Source organism: Thamnophis elegans, chromosome 13 (genome assembly GCF_009769535.1).
Source record: "Thamnophis elegans isolate rThaEle1 chromosome 13, rThaEle1.pri, whole genome shotgun sequence".
NCBI classification, from domain to species: Eukaryota; Metazoa; Chordata; class Lepidosauria; order Squamata; family Colubridae; genus Thamnophis; species Thamnophis elegans.
Window position 1 is genome coordinate 19704609 of NC_045553.1, and position 27891 is coordinate 19732499.

Here is a 27891-nt window from a genome sequence, read left to right on the forward strand (position 1 = left end):
GCAGAACAACAAATTTATCTCATAAAGAGAGCCTGGTCAGATCACTGAAACATGCCACTTGTTTTGCATGTAAGAGTAATGTGACTGGTTGTTTTGGCTGTGGTTTACAGTGATGTGTCATCCAACTACAGTATGAATGTAGCCATTATAGTTTATGAACTGTGGTCCATGGCTTACTCTGTTGTATGAAGCAAGTCTTCATCCAACCACAATTCACACACTCACCCTGGAGGAAGAAGGGAGCTGGTATGAAACACAACACCTGGCTTTGGGCCCACCTCCTTACACGCACAGCCACCCGGAAAGAGTGATCTCCTCAGATACACAAACAGTTGCTTCGGCTCCAGCCTGAACCTTTGCAATTCAAGGCCCCCTCCAAGGGAAGAAGTAGGATTGCAATGAGACACAGAGAACACTAACATTTGCATAAAGAGTTCCTTATGTAATTTATAGCCTTCCTTAAAAAAAATACAACAAAGTATTATGAAAAGTGTATTTCACTCATTTAAATATCTATTAACTCAGCGTATTAAGGAAGAAATAATAACCAATCACATAAACATCTTACATGAATCAAATTAATTTATCTACACAATAAATTAAAATATTAAATAGTAACCTTCAGTGCAATATATACAGAAGAAAAAAAGTGTAACCTTGGCTAAAAATAAAACTTCAGTTTGGCTGTGGACCAAACTAAACTTAAATTGTGAAAAAGGACAAAACGTTAACAGCGTCAACACACAGAATGGGGAAGAGGCATTTAGTGGCTGATAATTCAGCATAATTCAAATGCATTTAAGATGAAAAAAGGCCTCTTTTGCTTTAGAAGAAATATTTCATTTGAGAATTTTAAACCGTTTTTCTCCCCCAAAGCCTTGATACTTCTAGTGTCAATCAATTCCATAAGTCTGGGTCACGTCAGATTAAACAATTGCCAGCTGACAGGGTACATCTTATTTCTAAACAGCAACCCACAAAACAGAAACCCAGAGAAGAGCAGAAGGCTGACTTCAGAGAAGGCTCTTTCCTCCCCTGGACTGGTTTCCCATTCGACAATGTATCAAAAGCCTAATTTAGGAGAAAGGCAACCAAAGTCCTTGGATGCTGCAGCTCCTGAACCTGGTCTGATAAGATCCAAGCTCTCCTTTGGGGCAATTCTCAACTGAGCAAAGGTACGTTTTCTGTAGCTCTATGGCTCTAATTTATGTGCCTTGAGGGATTGTGCAAAAGGCAGTGCTTTTTGGAATTCCTTTCTTCCTTTTTTACTTATTTGAGAAACTCCCAATCTATAGACTGGTTGTTGAGAAGCAAAGCTAGGGAAAAAGGGGGCGGGTTTAAGAACCCCATTATTTCCCCTTTGAGGAAAGTCAGAGGGAATCCCATTACGATCAGGGCAGGAAGAGAATCGGCCCACTAAAAACAACGGAAGCCTTTGTCAGCCAGACCACTTGAGGAACAAAACCAACTTGTCACATGGCCACAAAGTTTTGGCACGAAGCTCCCGTCGACATGCCAAGCCATCCGTCTGGGGAAATGGAACCTGAGAAATCAGGAGTGTCGGCAAATAGATCTTCTTTCCATCAGCGAAGGAAAGAAGGTGAAACTGAAGGTGCTTTGGCTTGCATGCCAATCAGAATTCATAGCTGGCCAATTCAGAATGGCTCTTGAGCCATCACTCAGGTCTATTGCCATCTCTCTCGCTTCCTTCTACCTTTGGTCCTCACGGGACCAGTCCTTTAAACCTCCATGCAGCTGCCAAAGGGCCGATTCTGGAGCAGAACTTTCCTCCACCTCAGGAGTTTCTCAAGCTTCTTGAGAAGAATTTGGCTTCCAAGGTCTTCCTGGAAGGCCACCCTAGCTCACACTTGCCCAGGCTTTCCCAGAACTACCTCATTCTTGGAACCAAACCCTTTTGTCGTGCCGGGGTGTGGGGAGTGTCAAAACATTCAAGCGCCCACACAATTGTGGAATGTTGTTCCTAGTCCTATGGAATGTTTGTGACTTGGAGGAATCTTCTCTCTCCCAAGACGTTGAAATAGTTAGAAATTCCGTACAAGTAGTAAACCCAGAAACAGTGCAGCATTTTAAAAATACCCCTGCTAAAAATTGATTTTTAGTAAACCTCATCTAGCTCAAAGGCGTTTAAGTCAGTATTAAAAACAAGGCCAGATGCACCTCTTTCAACAGCCCATTCCTACCCGTCATGTAATAACAACTAAGGCTTCTGTGGTCTGTTTTCTTCTTGGAAAAAGGTAGCAGAGGTGCCACCAAGTTACCCAGAGACCCCAGTCGAGGAGCAATGATTCAGAAGGGAGGGAGGGAGGGAGGGAGGAAGGAAGAAAGGAAGGAAGGTGAAGGAACTTCTGCTCTCACCTGGCTCCAGTCTACCCTCCCCCACAATGTTTCCCCCTCTCCCTTCCCCAAATAGGACACTACAAACACGGGCAAGGCTACCTGGCATTTTTCTACTTGGGTCTGAGTGCCCACTGGAGAGTGGGACTACTCCCAGAGGCCTAACGGGGAGCATCCTTCCACTGGAGAGGAGTCCAAAGACGCAACAGGTAGGCAAAGCCAAGGCAGCCCATCAGATAACGCTGGATCCAGTCTCCATGAAATAAACCTTTTCCAAGGCAAACCAGAACAAGGTGGTGCTTACAGTAAATGTAAAGCTGCCGATTGTCACTCTTCTCTATTTCGACTAAAAAGAAGTCTTGGAGATTTGCTGGTGGTCACAGACCACAGACAGGTTTAGTCAGAAGTGGCACCGGCCACACAGCTCTTTCAGCAAAGTTCTGGATGCCCAGCGTTACGGGGGAAGATCCGGAGGCGGCCTCAAAAGTTGCACTGCGTTGGCTTCCTGGTTAAGTCCCTGGAAACTGTCTTGTCCACATGAAACTTTTTTTCAGAAGACTGTAGGCCTCTCAGGTCGAACTCTGTGCTGTTCCCTTCCATGGTTTTTGTCAGACAACTGCAAAACAAGCAAAGAGGTCAGTCCAGAGCAACAGAAACCTTTTTGTTCTGGCGCAGCAACACAATACTGACCATCCGGACTCAAAAGGGATTCTTTCACGGGATGACAGAGTTGGGAAAAGGACTTTGGAGTCTTCTCATTCGGCCCCCTTGCTCAAGCAGGAGACTAGACAGAGACTGGGGCAAGCAGGTCTTCAGCTGAGACCACTGACCTTCCAAAGGGATCTAACCCTGAAGGACGTCGGGTGGAGCAGGAGGAGGAGGAGATGGGGCCATTTCATTCCTCCTCCCTGGGAAGGGCTAACGCAGTGTGTTTTGAGGACATGGATTGGGGACTGGTATTTTTCATACTGTTACAATCCACGCTTCTGTCTTGGTCTCTCATTCATCCCTCTGGGTCGGCTTCCTCTTGAGCCAAGCCTGACTCCTGGGAATACTTTCCCAGCAGAGTTATGGGAGGAGGCTTCCCTGGGAGGATCTTCCTGACTTCCCATCTGGCCTTGCAGTCTCTCAGCCGTGAGTGGGTAGATTTGGCCCTGCTTAGCCTTTAAGCTCAGCCAAGATGTTCAGGAGTCCTCGAGGACTTCCCATCGTTCAATTGAAGGCAGGAGTCCCCTTCGCAGAGAGGCTGGAGAGAGCCCCCCCCCAAAAAAAACCCACACACAGGCCCAGCAAACTTTGCGCTCTCACCTGGGACCCTGGCCCGGATCCTCAGGGCTCTCCTTTCCATGCATCTTCCCTTCTGCTTGCAAAGCCAGAAGGCTCAAGTGCCCACCTCCTTCCTTGGCTCAGGCCAAAGAAAAAAAACCAGGGTTTTATTGCCTGAAATTGCAAATGCTGGATTGGCACAGATAATGTTCATTTACCTGTCTCTGAGTGGCAGCAAGATGTGGCCCCCTTCAGCAGTCCGGTGGGTTTCTCATGCCGGCAAACCATTGCTCTGCACCACTCGCAGTGCTTCCGTATCCTGCAGCAACTGCACAAACACAAACAATGGTGGGTTAATCGAACAAAGTTTGGGCCAAGAATGGGAATGGCTGGCAGGCGAGGAGGGAAAGGAAGGAGCAGAGAATCACTTTCCGGAGCAGAAACAATGGGGGACTTGTTGGGAGGCAGCCTCGGGAGGGGGTGTGGTTTGGGGCACATGGCTTCAGCCTGTCTGAACCAAGACTTGTCCACAGGACCCCATAGCAGCTTGGATTCACACCAGAAATGGGCCACAGTCCCTCAGTCTGTCAATGGCATGGAAGCCCTTTGACCCAAGACTGGAAGCCAAGTCTTGTCAGCAGCTTTTTGGCTAACCCAATACTGACAGCCAAATATGGTGTACTGACCCCAAAACCCCTATCAAGAATTAGGCTGAAAGGCAGGGCAGGTGGCCAGGAGGGCCTTTGCCCAACTCTGCCTTGTGTGCCAGTTATGCCCTTTCCTGGTGAGGAAGGCTCCATCACTCATGCCCTTGTCATCCCATTTGGACCATTGCAATGGGCTCTATATGGGGCTACCCTTGAAGAGTATCCAGAAGCTTCAACAGGAATGCAATGTGGCCCCGCAGGCAATTTTAGGGGCCCAAAGAAGGGTGCATGTAACACTCAGCTATGTGGGCTGCACTCAGTGCCAGTTTGCTTCTGTGTCCAGTTCAAGGTGTTGGCTGGGTCCTATAAAGCCCTACATGGCTGGGGTGAGGTTACCTATGGAACCAGGTTCTCCCCATCACATTGGCCTGTCCCACCCGGTCAGGCAGGGAAGGCATGCTGCAGACCCCATCAGTCAAAGGATTCTGGGTCTAGGAAGAGGACATTCTCTGCCATGACCTCCACCTTATGGAATAGCCCTTCCCCCCTCTCTCGCCTTCTGCAAAGGAGTTGCGAGGTGGCTCTTTGGCCTTGCATGGCGAGCCCAAGGGAGCAGCCAGCTGGGGGGCTGCTGAGTCCTCCCTCCGCCTTCATCAACCCCTTTTTAACAGGATTAAATTGCCTTCTCAAACGTTTTCCTGCCAATTCAAAATCTCTTCTAATTTAAATATCTAAATAGCAATAGTAGCACTTGATCCCTCTGTCAAGGATCCTTTGCTAAACAGTTTAGGAGAAGCAGTAAGTGAGAAGAGGACTGCCCTGTTTTGTGCCCTTTGGAGCTTCCTAAACCTTACTGACAAGCACAGCCATGGTTTAGCACTAACAAGCATTGCAGCATCTCACCCAGCCACACTCACTTGCAGAATTGGAACCTCTTGAATACGAAGTCAGATTTCCAACTACTAGGAGTTTGTGACTTCAAGGAGAACTGAGCCGCAGCCAGGGTAACCAAGCGTTCATTTCACGCAATCATGTGCATAAAACAGAACAGAATTCTTTATTGGCCAAGTGTGGTTGGACACACAAGGAATTTGTCTTTGGTGCAGATGCTCTCAGGGCGCATAAAAAGACAAGATTCATTTGTCAAGAATCGTAAGGTACAGCCCTCAATGATAGTCAGAGGGCATATTGTGAGTTCCAAACACTCCTCTGCAATGGTGGCCCAGGCTCCCCTGAGAGCCAGTTGGGCTGCTTGGAGCATTTCGGGGGGTCCTGAACTCAAAAGGGGCTGCTTCACTTTTCAGAGCTTCCAAACTGTGTCTGCGGCTGTTTTGCCCCCCAAGCAGCTGAATTTAGCTGCATGTACCCTCCCTGCCCCCGCTCCCCCAGACAGATTTTAGTCTCAATTCAGGGAATCTACCGGATTCAATGTAGGCAATGCTCGGGAAGGCAATGGGGCAGTAATCTGCCAGCTGCTGCCTTCCTTCCATGTCGACACCGGGGGTGGGTGGGTGTCTGCCCTGCACCCGAGGAGCCTCCTGGCCTGCAGTTCTTGCAAAGAGGCTTCAGCAGAGGTGGGTTCAAACCAGCCTCACATAGAATTATACTTACTGTATCAGGACGCAGACCACGACCAGCACAATGGAGGCAACGATGGAAACCACCACCAAAGCGGTTATGGTTTGCTTCTTCTGGGTGGCAGAAACCACCGCCAGGAGGTCGGCGTGCTCACAGCGGGCTCCTATGTACCCAGAGTGGCACCTGGTAAGGAAAATAGAAGCCAAAGCCTCTCTTAGGAGGGGAGGGAGGGAAGCACCGGCTCAGCTCCTGCCCACTGAAGGGGGATTGACCCAGCAGGCAGGCAGACGGTCTGGACTCCAGCCGCCCCAGTGCGAGAGATTTTGGAGGGGAACCGGCCCACTGCTGCCCAGTGCCCGACACCAGATTCAAGCACCAGGATCTGCCCTCAGCCTCAACCCCTTTTTATGAGACTCCATTTCTGTGCGGCTCATCTCCTCTGCTCGGTCTTTTTAAATCTTAGAACACGGAATCCCAGGGCTGCAAGGGACTTTGGAGGTCAACTAGTCCAACCCCCAACCCATGGCAGGAGACCTGATATCATCTTGGACAAACGGTTGTATGGGATGCAATAATCCAGATGTCGAAGGTATATTGCCTAGGTGGGGTCTCTCAGCCTTAGCAGCTGCATGTGGGTATATTAACTTGCTGCATTACTCCAAAATCCCCAGCGCTGTTGGGCCGTTTCTGCTCTGGAGCACCAAGTTCAGGGAAAGTCCCCCTTTAGAGTACAAGAGCTGCAGGTAAGTAGAGGTTCTCAGGAGACCCTCCCTCCTGCAGGGCCTCGGCCAGCAGGGAGGCTTCCTGAGCTCCCAGGGCTGCCTCTGGTTGGCCTCTTTCCCTTCAACTGGGAAGCCCTGGGCTGCTCCCCTGCAGGCATCTCAGAAGGCAACGCAAAGACTTACACGCACGTCGGTTCTTCTTCTTGCACCAGGAATCTGCACGTCCCATGGAAGCAAAAGGAACTGTGGGCATCTGGACAGTTGTTAAAGTGGGATCTCACTGCAGCTGCCACCGGGGGACCTAGAAGCCCAAGAGGATCGATTAGCTTTCACATCTGTGCTGAGGCCCTTCAGAATATCTTCCAAAGGCCCTTCCACCCTGGCTTTCCTGGCCCAGTTCCTTTAGAATATTCTCAAAATGTTTTATTCAAGTGCACTCTATGACAAACTGTGAGGTTTCTTATTACGCCCATTTCACAGGCAGGAAAATAAGACCTTGTGTGACCCCAGCAAGGCCAAACTGTGATCGAATGATCACAAAGGGGCACTTCAACCCAAGCACTAGATGGAAGTCCTCTAGGCCAAGAAGATCCCCCCAAGTCTTAAAACACCGGTGTTGTTGCTGCTGCTGCTATTCTCACTCCAATTTCTATGGCTAGGAATAAAGAGTCTGCTGCTTATAATGTATTCATATGGTCAGTGTCAGCATAATACAAAATGAAGACTTAAATGTAAGCCAGGAATCCAATCATCATCATCACAAGGCTGCATTTTGGGCACTTGGCAACCTGCTCACACTTACAGCCAGTTGCCAGGCTCCTGACAATCATGGGGAAGCCAGTGGGGAATTGCAGGTGGTTGTTGCCTGCTGAGTGGACTCCTCTCGCCTCTGGCAACGGGCTGAAAAAGTCGCCTGCCGAGGGAGCAGAGCCTGAACCCCGTCCCTGCGTCCCACGGAAGGAGGGCAGCTGACATCCTTTGGAGGGAGCGCTTTCAGAGGAACAAGCAGAGCCTGAGCTCCCCAGTGGAGGCTCTGGCAGGAGGGAAGGAGCCTCAGGCCAGCCATGACCTCTCTTCACTATGGGACTGAAAAGCCTTCATGGATTTTGACGGGAGGATTTTTGGCTTCTGAGCAGCCAGGCTGCCCGGTAAGGAAGGGAGCCCCGCATGGGCGTCTCAGGGGCCTTGGGGAGATGGCTGTGGCCACAGATGGGCCTCTTTCCCTCCGGGGCTGAAAGTCCCACTTGGATTTCAGCAGGCAGGATTTTCAGCTTCCAGGGCATCACGCACCCTCCCTGTGGACTCCTGAACGACACATATCATCCTTAACGACCACAAGCCAGGATTGCAGCCTTTGAGTGAAGCAGCCATGTGGGCAGTCATGTGGCATCTCGCTTAACAACCAATTAACACAACAATGGAAATTCTGGTCCAAGTTGTAGTTGTTAGGCGAGGACTACCTGTACATGGAAAACGACCTTATATTCCACCTCTCGGAAGGCATCATGAGAATTAAGAGTCCAGAGGAAGAAGGGAGAGGCCCAGCAGGCCCCACCGTCCAAAGCTCCCTTTTTCTCTTGTCTGCCTGGAGATCCGGCCACGAGATGCTGCTGTGAGGCTCAACCTCGGCATCCCAGGAGCAGGAGCAGCTGCTGAGTCCCGGAAGGAACTTGGCCATGTTTTTCTCAGGCTGGTGGGCTGGGAAGGAATGCACTGCCATCAAACCACATCTATTTGCAGGAAGAGGCTAATGGAGCGTGACATCAGTCCCAGCCTTGGGAACCATCTGTCTTGAAACTGCCTTCTGAATCACTTCCATCCCCAGCACTGCTCCCCACGCTGGATCCCCCAGCAGCCCTATCAGGAGCTGCCCTGAGTCACACACAATGTTCCCTTGGCCAGCATGCCTTCACTCCTCATGAAAGACTCCAGCAGGTGCGACCAGGTGGGTTACACAATCAGCCCAAAGTTGTAGCAAGTTTCATATTTCACCGGAAGAAACCTGCCCTAAGTGGATTCTGAGAACTGGAGGACCTGGGTGGGTGGGTGGCTCTGCCTCCCCTTTTATTGTCCGTGACGAGTGAGAGAGGCAAACCTCAGCCGAGCAGCCTTTCACCCGCACATGTGCAGCCGCCAGAGCCCGATTCCCAAGTGCTCCAAGTTTCAGATCAGACACTTGCAGTCGGAAGTCACTCAGTGCTCAGTGGCGATAATTTCTGAAGCCTAAATTCTTGACTTCCGGATTCCGAGGGGGAGCGGCATTAAATCTTTTCTGTGAGGAACAACAAAGGCTTCGCTGGGGCCCTTGAAAAGTGATCCCATCTGTCATTTTATTTGATTGATTGCGGTTGTCCCACTCCAAAGGACTCCCACTGCACCAGCTTTTATAGCCTCTTTCATCAGACCCGGGGGGGGGGGGGGGTTGTGAGACCCACTTAAAGCAGCAAAGTCTCTGAAATCCTGAATTCTCCTTTCTCTCCCGTTTTTGGCTCTTGCAAGCGAGGGGTGGGAAACCCAACGGCTTCAAGCATTCTTTCTGTTCGAGAAACTAAGGCACACCGGCTAATTAAATATATAGAGAAAGTCCTCAACATGACCTCAGTGTTGGAGCCAACATTTCTGTTGCCAAGCAAGTCAGTTGTTAAGTGAGTTTTGCCCCATTTTATGACTGTTTTGCCCCAGCTGTTAAGCAAATCACTACAGTTGTTAAGTGAATCACACGTTCATGAAGTGAATCCTGCTTCCTCCATTGATCTTGCTTATCAGAAGCTGCCAGGCGCCTGGATTTTGACCCCATCCCCCGTGAGAGCTGTAGGAGAAATGCCCATCCGGTCCCTTTGGTCAGTGTCACTCTGCATGGTTGAGGAGCCCTGGAATCCCCCCAGCCATGCCGCTGTCCGGTCTGTCCTGCTACCAAAGCCCAAAGCAGGAGACCTTGGTCACAGCCCTTTCCACTGACATTCATTCACCCAGGAGTTTATAGCCACTGAGTAGCCTCCCTTCGCTTCCACTGCAGACCGCCTTGAAGTATCTTTTGTGGGCACGGGACCCCCAAGGCTTCACTCAAGATTTCAATCATAACATTTCTTCAAGCCTTCGCCGGAAACACCCCCCCCCCATGTGACGGCATTGCAGATCCCACAGGTTGAGAATCTCTGGTCTGCCCTACGGCGTTTTTTCTCCAGGGATGCAAGGAATAACAGCCCCTCCACCCCCACCCTCACCGGCAGCCATATCTTGGCTGCTCCCACTTTATACTGCAAAGGGTGAGGATTAGCCTCCCCTTCCTTGGGAATTGGGACTGTGTGTGTGTGTGTGTGTGTGTGTGTGTGTGTGTGTGTGTGTTGGATTCCTACTACTTAATTTCCATTCGCAAGAGGCTCCCTTATGCCTGCCCCCAGCCCCAAATGTTCCCCTGACCCTCCCCAGAGAGCTTACAGACTGTATCCTGCCCCTCTGAAAATCTCCCTTCCATTTCAAAGCCTCCTCAAGTTCCTGTTCCCATTAAGGGAGAACAGACCAGGCAGCAGAATTAATGGAAGCCATTTCCTGGACCTGGAAGAGATTAAAGGACTTTGAAAGAGGCCCATTGGGAAGTCAAAGGGCCTTCTTGCTCCAACTCTGGCCCAGAACCCAAAGACGCCGAAAAGCCCAGGCAACAGAGCAACATGGGACCACCAAAGGTGGAGGGAGGGAGGGAGGGAAGAGGCATTTTTCCACTCCAGAAATCTAATGGGAAGGTGGAAGATTAGCCCAAGGATGGAGTTGGGTTAATATTTATTTGTTTTTATTTATTTTTCACATTTTTGAATCCTCCGTCTCCTTCAGAGAGGGTGTTTTGGGGCAGGGGGTGTACAATAAAACATTAAAATATAAAAATAGTATGAGATTAACACTTCAGAATTTAGGAGGAGGCCAGGATGCTTAAAGTGTTAAAAGGCGAAGGGAGGCGTCTCAGGGCCCCACAGCTGCCTGCTCCCCTGAGATCCGCACAGGAGGCCACTGAGCCACGGCTCATCTCTTTTGTGGAAGACAAGAAGGCAGGGCGGGGGAGAATATTCCATAAGGCAGGGCTAATGGCAGAGAAGGCTCCCCCAGTCGGAGTTGACTGATGGGGTCTGCAACATGCCTTCCCTGCCTGACCCACCTGGGATGGGCTGACCTGATGGGACAAATGTGGTTCAATGATATGGAGTTGCATTAAAAGGAAGCGCTTGTAGGAGCCCTTAAAGAAGAGCCTCCTAGCCATTTGGGGTCGAAAGGAAGAAAAGGGTTAAAAGACAGAGACCCCCGTCAATCTGCAGACGAAGCTTAGGCCCCCTGATGCTCTTGCACTCCCCCCCTCTCTCTTAGCTCAGCCCACCTCACAGGGTTGTTGTGGTGGTGGTGGTGGGAAAATAAGAACAGTTATTAGGTTTATAGGCATGGCCCCTATAATAGTAATAAAAGCAGGCTAAAAAGCTAATAAACAATAAATATATATGCTCTGTGAACACGGTAAAGGAATAGCCATTAGAAGAGTTCTGCAGAATACATCCATGCAGGTTATTTCCATGGCCTAACTAACAGAAGTGAGAAAAAGTAGCCCTTAGAAGAAACTTTTAGGAGAACTGAAACAAAGGGAAGATAAAAGAACGGAAGAGAAGAGAGCATCTCAGGGTTGTTGGACAGCAGGAATAAATACAGTCTTGAAAAAAACAACCTGCACCTGGCCACACCCACAAAACCACCTGGTTGAATCCAGAATCCCCTTTCCAGCCCATCAGCTTGTCCTGCCCATAGGTGAGCAAGTTTCCCCTTGGCAGCCCTCATTTTGCCAGGGAAGAAACGGATGGATGCCTGTCAGATAGCCAAAGTGGACGGCAAATGCTCTCAGGAGGAAAATGCACCCCTTTCGTTTGCCGATGGCGGTTTCCACCTTGAAGAATTAGCATGGAAAACGGAGACAAACAGCCCCTTTGATGTGGAGGTGGCAGAGCCTCCTATATTTTCCCCTTCGCTTCCAAAGTCAAGCTTTGCTGCTAGAAAAGGCTTTTTATTCGACTGCCAGGAAGGAAGTGCCCAACAGACACAGGCTGCATAAATAACCGAGGTGCATGAATTGACCCCTTGCAAGTCTCCAAGCCTCCTTCTCTTTGAACCTGGGCAAAGCATGAACACGCCCACCCACCCACCCCATCCACCCTTGTGCATAGCACATCAAGACATTGCTGGGGTTTTGTTGTGCAGCACCACCGCGCCAAGTGGCCAATATTTCTGTAGCCCTGGCCAGAAAAGTGAAAAGCTGAGAGGTTTATGGCCTCCCTCCCTCTCCCTCAACGGCCCTTCAATCCTATCCTTTCATAAAATCCTCCAAACCTCAGAGGGAGCTCAGGCAGCGGAATAACTTCACACTTGTGTACGAGTCAGTCAAAACGGTTGCCAAAGAATAAGTGTGTGGGATCTAGAGCCATGCGAGACAGAGGAAGCCTCTGGAATGAACATCACCGCCAGCATCTCTGCACAAGCTTATTTTCCCCCTTTTTCTTCCTATTTTAAGGCACTTGAAGGACTTGAGTATATTGGTGTATCTGAGAGTATCTCACAATAAGGTCAACTCTGAAATTTCTGGCAATATTTTCCTACTGCTCAACCTCTCCAATGCCTATAGAAGTCCTTATAATATCCCAGAGTAGCTGCAAATCCAAGGACTTCCTTCCTACACTTGTAGACATGGTGGGAGGGCGCACAAAGGCTCCATTTTGGCCCTGGCTTGCTCTCCAATTGTCCGTTTCTTATATAGCAATAGCAATAGCAGTAGACTTATATACCGCTTCATAGGCCTTTCAGGCCTCTCTAAGCGGTTTACAGAGAGTCAGCATATTGCCCCCAACAATCTGGGTCCTCATTTTACCCACCTCGGAAGGATGGAAGGCTGAGTCAACCCTGAGCCGGTGAGATTTGAACCGCTGACCTGCTGATCTAGCAGTAGCCTGCAGTGCTGCATTTAACCACTGCGCCACCTTGGCTCTTATAGGTTGTGTGTGTGTGTGTGTGAGAGAGAGAGAGAGACAGACAGACAGACACAGACGGGGGGGGGGATTTAAATGGCATCTCTAATGGCCCGGGTTCCTGGCTTTTGGCCAGAGCAACACATTCCCTCTTGCAAGCCTTGTTAGCTGTGAAGCAGAGGCTCTGTTTCCCCACCTGGATAGGTGCTGTTACCTTTCATTGTACACTGACTAATGCACGGAATGCTCAGAATGCTCCTTATTTGGGATCTTCGTTTGCTGGTCTTTCAGCCGTCAGATGCCCGGCCTTCCCTCCTGCCTTGCTGGGTTTTGCTCTGCTTCTCCTTATGCTGGTGGTGATGGTGGTGGGCTGGGGGAGCTACAAAGCAGCAGCATCCCACATCTCGCACAAGAGTGTGGAAGTCAAGGGAAGAATGAAATAACAGTTGCACTTCCTTACTACTCCTTGAAGTGCCCCTCCTGGCTCGGCAGCTGCCGCTCAGCCTTCCCTTCCCAAGGCTGCAAAGCATCCCCAGACTGCTACTTGATGAATAACAGAGTGCGCTGCTTCAGCTGAAATTAGCAACTCCCCTTTGATCTACTGGCTCCTGGCATTCATCCTAACCCTGCCCAACAACAGTACCAAGCAGCCCCAACAAAGGCTGGGCAATTCGGCTTCAAGAAGTTGAGCTTGGCTTGCAGGATCAAGAGCCAATCAAGCCTCTCCCATCTAGGTGGTGTCGTGTGTCTGTGTGTGTGTGTGTGTTGTGTGCGTGTGTGAGAGAGAGAGGAGGGGGAGGGACAGAGAGAGAGAGGGAGGGAGGGGGAGAGGGAGGGAGAGACCCTCTCCCTGAGTTGCAGGACCCTGGAGTGTCCAAGTCAAAGAAGGCAGGGCTGAATCTATGGGCTCAGAGCTGGGGCAAAGGGTGTCTGAGAGGATTATGGGGCAGGCAGGCAGGTGTGGGTGCTGCCACCCCAAAACTTGGGAGATGCCCTCAAGGCACCATTTGGGCAAATCCTGCAGTTCAACTACAGAGTCTGATTTTCCTCTTTAGGAGAGGAAGGTGAGGAGGTCAGGGTGGGCCTCAGAAAGACCCTGCCCCAATATTTCTTAGACTTATGGAGGATCCCTCACCCTCTCCCATTTGCAACACTTCAAACTGCAGAACCAGATGACCTGGTGCCTTCAATTCCCCTCACACCCGGCAGTCCGGTCACTGGAAAGGGATTATGGGTGCTGTAGTTTAAGGCACTATTACCTCCCACTGCACAACTGTATTTCCTACTTTGCTGATTGTTAAGTTGGGCTTAACAGGACAATTTGTGCTGCCAGATTTTCCAGTGACTGCAATCTAGCCACGGGAGCCCAGAGAAGCTCCTGCCAATGAAGAGAGAGAAAAAGAGAGGGAGGGGAGGGGGGTGCTCAGCATATGGTTGCTACATGCACCAATACGATATTAGCTTAATGTTCTGTGGGGAACTTTATGAAAGTTGATGGCTACTTCCAAATGGGTTTTTTTTAATCCTAAGGATTCCAGATGTTGAGGCCCAACATGGGGATAGCAGGAAAGATCCAAAGACCCTGATGGGAGACAGGAAGCTGCCTCTATCCTGCCTCTCATCCGCTACGCCCTAAAGACAACTTTCACAGCCAGCCAGAGAAGGGACAGCATTGCTTCTTGGAATCGGCAGGGATCGACCGGAGAGGCCACTTCATGGCTTCATAGAATGGCCAACTTGAAAGGGGTCATGAAGGACCACAAGTCCTGTCCTCTCCCGTAGGAACCCCAATTATCAGCCTTCCCAGAAAACAATTCCCTGGCTTTGCTTGAATGCCTCCAATAAAGAGGTGCCTGTTCCCCTTCCTTGGCTACTGGCCCCCACCGCTCTTATTTGTCCAAAGGAATTGGAATCTTCTTCCCCTGCCTTAGATCCACCATTCTCTGCCCTGCTCACTCCTTCCAGGATCCTTCGGCAATCCTCTTTCTCACCAGGCTAAACTTTCCCAGATCTTTCAAGGTCTCCTGCTCCATCCCTTCCCTCTGACCATTTTCACTCCCCTTCTTTGCAACTGGCACCAGTTTCTCTCAACACTCCTTAAAATGTGGGCCCAGAAGGACCTGGTCAATTATTGGAGTGAAAGAATAACAGCCTCAGTGCACCAAAAGCAAAACCATCAGCAGCAGAAACGTGTTACCAAGTGTGCGAAGGGCGTGCCACAACGGGGCCAAACGTACAATTAAAGCCAAGCTGAAAGAGAGGAATGCCCCTTGTTCTTGGCCACCACATAACCGACGGTCATTGTGCCTGGCAAAGGAGGGCAAGCAAAGAAGAGGGTCCTCCTTCCACAAAGGGGCCCCCCAAACACTGCTTTGTGAGCAAAACGCTTCCAGAGACACGATGATGGAGGCAACACCGGCACCAAATGCTTCTCTCAGCAGCATCAACCAGAATCTGCCAAACAAGATGCCACTGAAAGCTGCTGTGAGAAAAACCAACCACAGCGATGTCTGGAACCGCACCTGCATATTTTAGCAATTAGTAAGCGGTGTCCTCCAAAAGTATCTTGGAGAAACTGCTGGAGTTTGCTCAGCCGGGATCAGGGAGATTAAGAGAGCACATTGCGCAAGAGTCTGGGGGTGAGTGAGGATGCAGAAGCCCTTTCCCCACAAGAAACACAGGAAAGCTTCATCTGAGCACCAGGCAGGTTGTGAAGGCAACACCCGGATCGCTTGTTTTGCCCGCCCACTGACCCCACCCCCAAAGTGGCAGCCTCCTCCACGCCTGCTTTAGAGGGGCTTTATCCTGGGGTGCTGGCTGCACAATCCCAAGCGAAGTTCTCGGGGACCCAGTTCTGGCACTTCAGCCTTTGAGACCCATGGACACGGGGCACTCTGACACATGTCCAGGAGTTCTCTGACAAACGCCCTGGGAAGCTGCAATCCAATGCTGAAATTGTGGGAGGGGGTTTTAAGCACGTGTGTCCGGCAGCTTTCTGGAAGCTCAGCAGGTGTTTAAAATGCCTCCTCCCACCCTTTCATTGTTAATAGAGCAACTTTTAAACTTGGGATGAAATTCTCTAATAAGGCAAAGAGCCAGGGAGTTTGGTGTAACTTCCGAGCCCCAGATATTTCTGGAAGAAGAGATTTTTTGATTTGATTTGATTTTGATTTAAAGTTTATTTATATGTTATTTTCAGAAAGACCAGCTCCTCACAAAGAGAAATTCCTCTTGGGACAGCAAGAAGAACTCAGGAAGAACCCCACACGCCTGCTAAGAAATGAGCCAAGGCAGGAATGAAAGAGCACAAGGAGTTCTCGATTTAGAATCATGCAGTTAGTGGCCAAAGTTACAACCGGCCTGAAAAAAAGTGACGACTATTTTTCATACTTTCCACTGCAGCACAATCCCCACAGTTACGTGTTCACAATTCGGGGCCTTGGCCATTGGTATGTGTTTATGAGAGTTGCAGTGATCACCATTTGTCGCCTTTCCAGAAGGCTGCTGACAAGTCAACTGGGGAAGCCAGAGGCACTTAATGACTGCAGTGATTCATTTAACTCTGGGGAAAAGGTTGCAAAATAGGGCAAAACTCAGTTAACCAGGGCCTTGCTCAGCCATAGGAGTGTTGGGCTCAATTGTGATAAGTCAAGGACTACCTATACAGTAGTCCTCGGCTTATGGCAACATATACTAGCCCAACCCTGCCCAGGGCAGGAGTCCTTACACCCTCAGGGTCAAATGCTTGTCTGGTTTATTCTTGAAACACCCCACCCCGCCCCCGGTGATGGATTGTCCATGATGGAGCACAATTTCGGGAGTCAATTCCGGTCCCACTGATCAACTGTTCTCACAATTATTTCTAGGTTGGATTTCTCCTTAACAAGCTTCCATCCATTACTTCCTTGTCCTGCTTTGGAAAATAGGCCAACCTTTTCTCTGTGACGGCCCCTCGCTGGAGTCCTGGAAGGCTGCTATCATGTCACCCCTGGTCCTTCTCTTTCCTAGACCAGACACACCTAGTTCCTCTAACCATTCGTACAGTTTAGCACCCAGACCCCTAATCATTTCTTTGTTTCTCTTCTCTGCACAGTTTTCAAGGATCTGTTTTGTATTATGGTGACCAGAACTGGGTGCAGCATTTCAAGTGTGGCCTCAGCAAGGCATTACCAAGCGGTACAATCAAGTCAGGTGATTTTGATGCTGTCTGTCTGTTGATGCAGCTAGGATTGCATTGGCTTTTCTGGCAGCTGCAGCACATGACTGGCTCCTCCTGAAGTGGGGATCCACCAGGACACCTGGATCCCTGTCAGAGCTGTTGCTGTTGAATGGACCAACAATCCAGACCTTGGGAGTGGACGGTGATGGTCTGGTCCAGACAGCCTGCTGAGATAAAAGCTGAGTTCCCCCCAAGAGGCTGCTTCACAAACAACCCCACCTCACTGCAATCTAGGATAGGCAAACCAGTCAGAGGAAATCAGCTAGGGCCTCCAAGCACGTGGGGTTATGTCTTTCCCCAGTTGCAAGGGGCCACAAGCCCAATCCAGCTGGCAGGCCTCTGGCTAGATAGGACCCATGTGCTCCATGTATTCAAGCCCCAGAGGGGCTGATGCTTAGCCTTCAGCCCCACCCGAAGAGAAGAGGAGTCGCAGGTGAAGTTTTAAGACCTTATATCTTGCAATGCAATAAACTCACCTCTCAAGGCTGATGTTGTGTTCTCTAAGGCATGGCACACCGCCAACAAAACACCTACAAGAAGAAAACATCCAGGTTAAAAACAATCAAGTAGCTAATTGGAAATACAAGTTGACCACATTGTGGCAACATATTTTAAGAGCTGTTATTTGGGTCTGTCAGACACAGGTAGAATTGTGGGAGTTGAAGTCCACACATCTTGAAATTGTCAAGTTTGAAATCCCTGTTCTAGAGCCAGTTCGTGGCTGTGAGCACACCCAGACAGAATGCCTATTTCCACATCCACATGTAGCACAGGGCAATTCCACGGCAGCTACGCATTCTCTTCCTCTGAAATACTGGAGAGTGGGAAGTTATATCGACATTCAGCACGTGAGCAAATCTTCTGGAAATCCAAACGGCAGCTCTTGCTGTGACCCACTTTCCAAAGTAGCCTCATATTTGCAAAACCAGTGTAGTTATGTAGGTATTATGCATACATTCCAACCTTTTTCTGGTCCCATTGCAATAAGGAAACAGACTTGTAATTTTAGCTGGGGAAGGAGCTGGACTTGAGCGGAGGGATGGAGGGACAGAATGTGTGTCAAGAGCTGCTATTGGTAGCTGCAAGACACAGTCCATGATTACTTGCTATAGAACAGACATACAGTCCTTATGTACCAGCTGACCCCTGGATACTGAGGCAACCCACTTTCCACAGACCCAGGAGCTTTTAAAGCAGAACTTTTCAGCCTTGCAACTTTAAGCTTCAACTCCCAGCATTCACAGCCAGCAGGCAGCTTTTAGTAGAGTGCTGTTCTCTCGCAATTTGGGGGTTAGATATTTATCAATATTTATACTTTGCTCTGAGGATCTAGTTGAAGAGTAGACATCTTAAAAAGTTGAGAAATGCCGCTGGAAAGAATCGCAGAGGCCCACCGTCTTAAAAGAGTCTCCCCTTTCCAGCCACACACTGAGGGCTTTCTTCTTTAAAAATCCTATCACAATATTTGTTTTCTGGTCCTTCGAAGCCTCTAAATAGAGCGGTCAGGGGAAATCCAGAATGTTGACATCCAAGCCCCAAGAGCAATTCCAGGTAAGGTTCTCTGGAGGAACATCATTTATTTATCTGATTTTCTCAAGCACGGCCCTGTCCCTGGAGGAATTTTCCATGTCAGGGCTATGCGTGTTTCCCTTTCCCTTCCCCTATTTACAAGTGCTCTGACTGGACACCCAGAACTGGGTCTTCAACAGAACACAAAAAGTGTGGCCCAATTTGAGACAACTGAAGCAAAAACTTCTCCTTCCCTTCCCTGGGCCGCCTGCGCATCATGCAGTTGCCACAGGTGGCCCTTAATGCAACCGCTGAAAAACCTCTCGTGCCATCCCCCCTCACCTTGCAGAGGGAACAGAAAGGATCCCCCAGTCAGTGCAAGTCCTCAAAGTGGCAAACCAGTTAAAAAATGAGGAACTTTCCCACAATGCCCTCCCTGAAATCAATGGGTGCAATGCAGCCTCCTAAGCTTGCCCAATTCACGCCTTGATGCCTTCTCTACTCAGCCAAACTCCAGTCCTCAAAAATCCAAACATTTGAAGAGATCCTGTCAATTACTGAATGGAACCGGCCTCGGCTTCTGCCGTCTGATAAAGGGGCTTTTTTCTTTACGGAAGGCCTGGGCCTGCAGGTGACCTCAGGGCCAGCCTGGCGTTGCCTTACACAGAGTCCCCTCTGAAGGGACCGCAAAACAGAAACCGATGTGGCTCCATAGCGGAGGAAAAGGAAGAGGTGCAACACATCCATCATCCAAGCCAGCATATTCTGGTTTCCGCCTGGAGAGGAGAGCCTCCGTGGCCACGAGGGAGTGGGCAGGGCGCTCTGCCACAGGCTGAAGGAACTTAGCCAAGGCTGCAGAGTTCGGCTCTGGCTACGCTGCCCTGGTAGAGAACGCTGTACTTTGACCCCCCTCCTCCCCTCCCTTAAATTCTATGCCAATGAGTCACCAGCAGGGAAGGAACCAACACACACACACACACACACACGGCTGAAACTGTGACGTGCACAATCACGTTCGTGCGCTTCTGGGAAGATGCAGGGAGAAGCGATGTGCAGCCTGCGCAGAGATTCATCCACCCCAGAGGGCTTTCAATCGACGGCAGCAGCAGCACCTTGGCACCCCTGGGAGGGAGGGAGGGAGGGAGGAAGCGCCTCCATCAAACCACCCACCCACCAGAGGACGGGAGTCCAAATGAGGCCAGCAAAGCTCAACCATGGGAGAAGCAGAGCAGCATGAAAGGAGGCATGGGGTGACCCTAAGGCAGAAGAAACACCTCCCGAAAAAGGCCATCCTCCCTTGTTCCACAGTCTGATCGGGGGGGGGGGGGGGAGGCACTGGCTACTCCAAGGGGGCAGAAAGCGAAGCCAAGGGGAGCCCACCTGCATCTCCAGCCACTGAAAGAAGAAACCCAGGTAGAGAAAATCACCAGCAGAAAGCAAACACTCCAGTTTGCACCTACTTTCTGCGGGGGGGGGGGAGGGCGGCAGGGGGGCACTTTGCATAAGGTGCATGTCGGGAAGAGCAGAGTCTAGAGGTCTAGAAGGCTCCACCTGCCAGTTATGTGATGCGCTCGACTCAGCTATAGGTACTTGGGTAGGAAGGGACTTGGAAGTCCTCTAGTCCATCCCCCCCACCCCTCCCAGGTAAGTGGCTGCCTGATTTTTCTTTGAAAGCCTCCACTGGATAAAATGTGGGCAGCACAGGTGCTCCTGGGGAGGGACCGACCTACAGGGACTCCCTCTGACTCAGCAGAAGCCTCATGAGTCAGCAGAGGGACTCCCTGGCTGGGTTTCCCTGCTTGGAGGCTGCTGAGGGTCTGTGTTGGGAGGCCCCAGGAGCCCCTTCCCCATTCAGCAGAAGGGCTGAAATGCCACTTTCTAACCTGACATTTGCAACCCCCCACCCCCATGGAGGTAGACAGCAACCTCTCATTCTGGTAACGGAGCTTTCCAATAATTTGGCTCCTGATAAAACAAGTTATAAAAAGCAAAGTTCATTTCCATTTTTAAAAACAAGCCACATTTCTGATGGCTTCTTAATCCTACACCCGACCCCCAACCTCTGCTAGGTTTTCCAGGTTTAAAGACTGCCTTTCCTTCTTCAGTCATGAAAGGAGCTTCCTTTCCAGGCCAAGATCGAAGAGGGCAGCCAGATCAAGGGCAGAGAAGGGAGCCTCCCAGGGGAGGGGGTCACACTGGCACCTCTCAATTTCTAACACTTCCGCAGCAAGATTAGCCCCCGGGGAAGAGATGGAAACTCCTCCACCCTATGTCCACTATACAATCCCTCTGAACAAGTGTCTCTGTGATGAGAGATCATTATGCAATTGCTTTATTTCTCTTTCTTTATTTCCCCAGAAGGCCCTCGTCTGCCCCCCCACCGCTCTCCCCAAGGCAAAGGGGTTTTGATGAGGGGCTCACAGAATGTGGCCTGTTTTACAAGGAGGCCATCCAGGGATTGCTGGAGCAGAGAGGCTTCACCTTTCCTGAGTGAAATTATTAAGCACCGTTGACTGATCTCACACACCACACGATTTTCAGACTTTCTAACGGGTATAAGCAGCACATACGATGAACACTGATACATAAACCAAGACGTAAGTTCTCCTCTTGATATCAGTGTCAGAAGATGCTCAGAGATGGAAAACGATGACTGCACATTTCTAGAATTCTTGGGAAAAGGGTGTGCTACTAACCCTTGTCCTGGACATTCGAGTTTTGTTCTTTTTATGCCTTACAACAGTTGCATAAGAAAGGGACAAAACATCATGTTCCTCTTTTTCCAGGAAAACTATGAAAGGAACTACACTTTTCTGACCGGGAGAGGAATTTATGGTCATATCTGATATGGTTGCAACTAAAGATACCAAATGTTGTTGTACTTCAGGTGGTCATGGTGAGCTCACTGTTTGGAGGTGTTGTATAGAGAAGATCTCCAGGTAGGGCACCCTCCACCATATGGCAAGCACCCATGGGAGCTGCAATGCAGCATGCCAGATTAAGCAGGACGGAAGAGCTTAGCAATAATGGTCTTAGTGGCATCTCTCTACACATCACAACAGCCCCCACAACAGTAAAACAACTGAAAAAATATTTCCCTTACATTCCTGTCCTACAAAGGGGTGCTTTGTTCCTGGCCTGAAACTTTAGGCTCCCCCCCCCCCCCGCTCCCTTATTTTTTTGATCAGGTGGCAACTTTGACAAAGGAACTGGGTTATTTAGAAAAGACAACACAGAATATAGTATCATAGAGCTGGAAGGAACCCTGGAGGTCTTCTAGTCCAGCCTGCTTCTCAAGCAGACGACCTTATACCTTCCCTTCCAGCCCTATGTTTCTATATCATAGAATCATGGTCAAATGGCTTATCTGGAGGCAAGTCGTTCCACTAGTTAATTGTTCTCACAATTATCAGGAAATTTATCCTTAGTTCTAGGTTTAATCTCTCTTTAATGATCTTCCACCCATTACTTCTTGTCCTGCCCACAGGAGCTTTGGAGAATAGGCCCACTTCCATCTTACTTGTGGCAGCCCCTAAAGTATTGGAGGAGAGCTCTCACGTTATCTCCCCCCCCCCCCAGATCCTTCTCTTGGTTAGAGTAGACCTAGTTCTCTTAAGTGTTCCTTCTCTGCTTTGGCCTCCAGGCCCTTTGCCATCTTTGTTGCTCTTCTCTGCCTCCTTTCTAGGGTCTCTTTCTCTCCCCCCCCCACTTAAAACTCTCTGCCGTATAATCCCAGCCATCACTTCAAAAGGCAAGATCAGGAAACGCCCCAAACCCAGAGGGACCTGGCACTGCACTGGGGCAAATAGGATGGGAAGGCAGTTAATGCAGGAGGGCTGCTTCCCCTTAGGCCACCTTCTGGCGCCTAAGGCATATGTCTATGTGGAGGGACCACAGTCCAGTGCAGTTGCAATTTGGAGGAAAGTAGCTCTCCAACCTGGTGTCAGAAATAAAACAGCAGCTGGAAAACAGCAAAACAAAACAAAACAAACAAAAAAACCAGAAAAAGGATGTTGGTCCCTCCGTTCTGAGGTGACATGGATCAGCAACACAGGCCTCCCCTCAGAGTCCTCCCAGGCCAAAGACATTTTTTGGAAGCCAAGATGTGGGCCCACCTGAAGTCCTCCCCCTCCCCTGCCCTGAAGTGGTTGGCACCAAAGGGGGGCTGGCTACCATCTTGGCTTCCCATTGGAGCTCCATCTGTGGCAGGGGCCAGAGCCAAGATCAGAAGGGACCCCGGACCTTCCACCCCATGACAAAAGGCCCTCATTTGCCTGGGGAATTCTGAAAGGCTCCCCCACCAACCGGGCAAGCCAGAGAGAGGCCTCTTCAGCAATCTTTAAGAGGGGTGGACTCCAACTCCCAGAACTGCCTAGTTACCCATGTTGGTTGGGGAATTCTGGAGACTGGAGTCCACCCACCTTAAAGGCACTGAGATCGAGAAACACTCCTCTGCAAGATATCAAAGAAGGCCTTCTTAGGATCAGGCAGACTGAGACCCCATCACCCCCTCCCCTAATTGCTCCTGCCCTCCCACTGGCAAGCATGGTAGAAAGAGGGATCCAGGGGCCCTCAGAGTCCCAGCCCCAGGCAGCTCTCTTGAGAGAAACCAGGCAGTTTCGGTGGCAAGGAGGAATCTGCCAGCCAAGGGCGGAGTGGTTCATTCCAGGTCTCTCGGGACCAGAAAAAGGTGAGCCAGAGAAAAAGGCAGGATTCCCACAACAGGTTTTTCAGCTACGCTTCCTCATAGCCAAAATCAGGAATGGCTTCTCTGTTGAAAAGCAACAAGCAGCATTCAAACTCCTTGCAAACTTGAGAAGCAGTGGAGAAAATTTACTCCTCCCGTTTGTCAAGATATTTCCTAACACAGATGGAAGAAGTTCCTTAAAGAAAATTAAAAATAAGCCAAAGCTGATTATTACAGGCTGCCCCAGTTTCCTCTTGCTCTTTCTGATGCTCTCTGAAGCTGACCCTGTTGGAACCCCCCCTCCCCCCAGTGTTCTCCCATCCCAACCGTTCATGCTACACAAAAGCAGTTTTCCCCACCACAGCACAGTTGAAAGCAGCTTGGCCCTTGGAAACACAACTGGAGCTTCCTCCTTGAGCACTGGGGTGGGGGGGTGTCTTCCCTGCAGAGGGGCAGAGGCAGAGGGGCGCTCCTGCCTAGCCAGAGGCCTTCAGATTTTCCTCACAGCCTTACTGTGACTTTGGCAGTGAGAAGACAGAGGTGTTGCCTTTAATTGCTTAGTATATAGCTGTAAATATGAAATTATTCAGACTTGAACAGTAGTGGAATTACTCTAATGCCTGCTCAACTGAATGAGATTAAGAGGAACTACTAGTCAATTCCAGATAGTCCTTCTCAAATGAACAATTTGGCATCTATGCTCTGCCCTTTAACCTTTCTTTGGACTCCCATATCCAGGGGCTCTCTATATAGGTCTCCTCCATTTCTTAATTACTGCCTCATCTGAATTTGTTGGTCAAAACTGGGGCAACAATTTGGGGAGAACTCCAGCTGGCTGCTGGAAAGCAGAGTCTGTGGCCCAGAAGTGTCTGCCAGCAGAAGAGAGTAGCTCCTTTGCAAGTCCAGGCACCAGAACTCTGAGACTCAGGAGCTTTAAGGAGTTTGGTGATCTCTCGAACAGAGGATTGAACTGTAAGTGGTGCAGATTATTTCAGCAGCACCTGTAAACACATTGCTGGACTCTGGCAGGGCCTTTACCTGTGCAATAATCTCACTTGGTTAAAAAGCTACAAAAACCAACCAGCATTGGCAATTAGGGCTGGGCAGCTCTTGCATCTCTAGAAAGCACCTGCTCACCAATCTGCAGCTCCTTAAAGGAGCCATGACTTTCCCTAGGATGGATTCCCTGCCCGCTGTGGAAGATGGGCCACACCAGAAAGGTGTGGCTGCTTTAAGATGCTTTTGCAGGCAGGTGCCACATTCCTGCTCCTGCACACAATGAAGCCTTTGCAGAGATCAGACTGAGGCCCTGACGAGAACCAGAGGGATAGGTGAGAGGAACCCCAAAAGTTTGCAAACCAATACAAGGAGATCATCAGCTCGGTTCATTCTCTCAGTGGATCTGTGTCCAACAGAGCAGATGCGTGGATTTCAACTCTCAGGATTCTGTGATTGATAGACACAGCGAGGGTAACTGCTTCCAATGCAGATCTCTCTGCTTGGCCTTTAAGAGGAGGAAGGAAAATGATGGCACTCTAGGGATATCTGAAGAGTCACCACACAGAAGGGAGGGCGCATCTGTTGGAAAGTGAGCTCTTCTTTGCCCACTGTCCGGCTTCTTGCTCACCCAGACATTATCAGGAGATGAGCAGGAAGCCTCTTCCCAGAATGGGCCTTATAATGTTAGATGAATGCATAACTCCCTCTAAAGAAGGTGCAGCCTCTTTATATAACTATTGAGCAATCCTACCTCTATAAAAACATGGACTTGATATCTGAACCTTCTAAGAATTACACCCAAACAACGAAGGAACCATCTTGCAGGTTGCAAAGGAATCTGATTTAATTTGCTGCTGTGGGGATGCTCAGGAGGTGATGGTGTTCCTGATACTTGGCAGTGCTTCCAACAGAATATGCCAACACTCCTTGGGGTATTAACACGAGAGCCTTCAGTGTTGCACCCGAGATCCCCAAATCCCAGTAAGCACAGCCACCATGTCTAGAGTCAGAGGAAGAGGAAGCTGGTTTCTATCATCTGCTCCTTAAGGGAGATTCATCAGATGATTATCAGGCCTGGGTGAACAGCCCATTGCTGACAAATAGTTTTCAAATACACCTCGTCTCAGATGGCTATCATCTAATGATGGGTCAACTTGTGTGTGCCTCTGAAAACTGTTATACCTCCAAAAAGATTTTTGAATTCCAGAGCTAGAGCAGCTTTATTTTAACCATGATTAGCATGTTCCACATCAATATCCTTAGCATCGTTCCACATCAATATCCTTAGCATTGTTCCACATCAATATCCTCTGGAAGACAACCGGCTTCCCTCAAGACACGCACAAGCAGCCTGCTGGGGGGACGTTAGCCCCTTTCCAGATGGGCTCGCTCTTGACCTTGACTTCTCTCCCCAAGTCTTGCCTGACAGCCCCGCATCGGCAGCCCCGCTCAAGCAGCATTCCCCAGCCTGTAATTTTGCAGCTAGACCTGAAATGTGTTTACTCAGAGTAGTTCCCACTTAATTCAAGGCACTTAGGAAGTAAGATAGGTCTGTGTGAAGGATGCTTAATGAGGGTGCCTGGAGGCCAGGGCCAGGAATTTCTCAATTGCATTGCTCTCCTACGTCCTGGGCAAGAATGGCATCACTCGAGTGACTCAGGGCAAATCTATTTTTGTTGAAAGCTCGTTAGGGGAGAAATTTCCAAATTATAAGGAAGTTTCTAGATACAAAAATATAGCAAAACAAAAACCGGCCAAACCCTGAAACAGATCAGGACCATCCAGGGCACGTTCAGAAACTCTGCGGCAGCCCAACCCGTCCTTCAGGAGACTTTTCCAGCATGGGCTCTCTGCATGGGTTGCCATCGTAAGGTCCAGAACTTCCAGCGGCACAAGTGGGGCATGGGGATCCCCAGCCACCCAGAGTCCCTGGAGGTAGAACATTGCCCAGGGTTTCTTCCTTCCCAATGCAGTCACGGTTCCCCAATCAGAGGGAGATACGAGTGGCCCAGAAGGTGGCTGACTGGAAAATAATGCCAGCTAAAGCTTTGATGGCACATGGCAAATGTGCCAGAACATTGGAGGGACAGGTCTTGATCCTCTGACTCCAAAGTGCCAGAGAGGCTGGGATACTTGGGAGTGGGAGGAGGGTCTGTACTTTAGTTTGTGTAATGAGCAATGAGGGGCAATTGAGAAAGAAACCCTCCCTTTGCAGAGTTACCTTAGAAGGCGTTAAAGGGGAATAAATTACTAGTGATAGCCAGAAAGTTACCAAAACTCTTTTCAATATCAAATGGTTCAATTGCCAAACATTATCAAAAGTCGTGTCACACATCATATAGGTCTCTCTCTCTCTCTCTCTCTCTCCCTCCCTCCCTCCCTCCCTCCCTCTCTCTCTCTCACACACACACACACACACCCCTAAACCTAACAAGCTGAGAGGCAAATAGTTACAATTTCCCCTGAAGTCAACTTGATGCGTATAAATCCCAGAATTCCAACTAGCTACGGAGGACCCCCAATAGCAAAAGGCTGGAAAGCTTTGAGCACAGTTTTCCCTTTCTTTAAAGAAAAGCAGATAGTCCTCATTGAGGAGGGAGATTCTTAGCTGCGCTTCCCGGCTCTCCTCGCCCCAGCCTGACCGCTTCAGCCGCGCCGACCCTCCCACCCAGCCACCTCTTCCCTCCCAGGCTCCCGGGCGGGCAGGCAGGGCAGGGGAGGCTTCGAAAGCCGCCCGTCCCGAGGCGGAGACCCGCAGCCCCGAGCGGGCAGGGTTTCCCTCTGGCGCCGGGCGCACTTACCCAAGGCGAGCAGGGCGAGCTCGGCGGCCGCGGCGCTGGCCATGGTGCGGGCGGCGTGGTGTGGCGGGTGGGGAGCGGCTCACCTTCGCAGCCCGTGTCCGGCGGAGGCGGCGCCCAGCATGCCGAGAGGGAGGCTGCCACCTGCGGCTGCGGAGGCTCCGCTCTGCCCGGCAGATCGGCGGCTCGCAGGTGTGCGCCGCGCTCCGCCCCGCCCCTTGGCGCCCCGCCCCCTCCGCCTGATTGGCTGCCGCGCCCAGGGAGGCCGGAGGGCTGTAGGAGGGGCGGGGACCGGCAGACGGCGCCCCTCCCAGCCGCGGCTGACACGCAAATACGACACGCACGTCTGGACGCGCTTGCGCGAGTCTCCTGTCGGGAAGGCGCTTTTTTAAAAAAAATAGTTCCGTTTTATTTTCTCTCACGGTTAGCGTTAATTGAATGGACATCATCCCTGTTATAGTTACTGCCCTTGTAGATCCTCAATTTGTTGAGAGACTTTCTGGAAGGCCTTTCATTCTCCTTCCTTTCCCTTGATCTCCTGTTTTCTCTCTCCCTCTTCTTCATTCCCACTATTCTGTTGTGTGACATTTCTGATAAAAGCTTCCTTTGCATCCCAAAATCCCAAAATCAGCACCTTTATTTATACCCAGGGTCTCCAAACTTGGCAGCTTTAAGACTCGTGGACTTCCAACTCCCAGCTATGCTGGCTGGAGAATTCTGGGAGTTGAAATCCATGAGTCTTAAAGTTGCCAAGTTTGGAGACCTGTGATCTAAACTGTTTTCCATGCCTTTTCCTTTTAGGGCCTTCCACTATCGCTTCTCTCTAGGGTTTGATTTCATGAAGTCTGGATCTAAAAGGCCGGGATTTCCTTTTGTAGACCAGATCCATTAGGAGCCAAAGACAGCCTTGGCAACGTCTCTCTTTGAGAAACCGGTTCTTTGTTTTTGTTTTTTGTTTTAAAAGGATTTTTTTAAATTTTTGGTTAAACAGACAAACCCAACACAAAAATAAAATAAAATAATCTTTCGTTACATATTGTAGAAGTGTGTCGATTGGTTACAAATAACTTTCGTGCACCTCTTCCACAGTCATTACTTATAATTCATATCACATTGTATAT

General features: G+C 49.9%; 1 protein-coding gene across 1 annotated transcript; it reads right to left on the reverse strand.

Annotated features, from left to right (window-relative positions):
* Nucleotides 1–479: 479 nt before the first annotated feature.
* Nucleotides 480–26948, reverse strand: TGFA (transforming growth factor alpha). The gene is made up of 6 exons (XM_032229957.1): nucleotides 26774–26948; nucleotides 17254–17307; nucleotides 6752–6869; nucleotides 5880–6029; nucleotides 3840–3949; nucleotides 480–2971 (listed from the first exon to the last, which is right to left on the reverse strand). Exons 1-6 carry the CDS (start codon nucleotides 26814–26816, stop codon nucleotides 2964–2966), a joined length of 483 nt encoding a protein of 160 aa, XP_032085848.1. The 5' UTR covers nucleotides 26817–26948; the 3' UTR covers nucleotides 480–2963.
* Nucleotides 26949–27891: the final 943 nt, after the last annotated feature.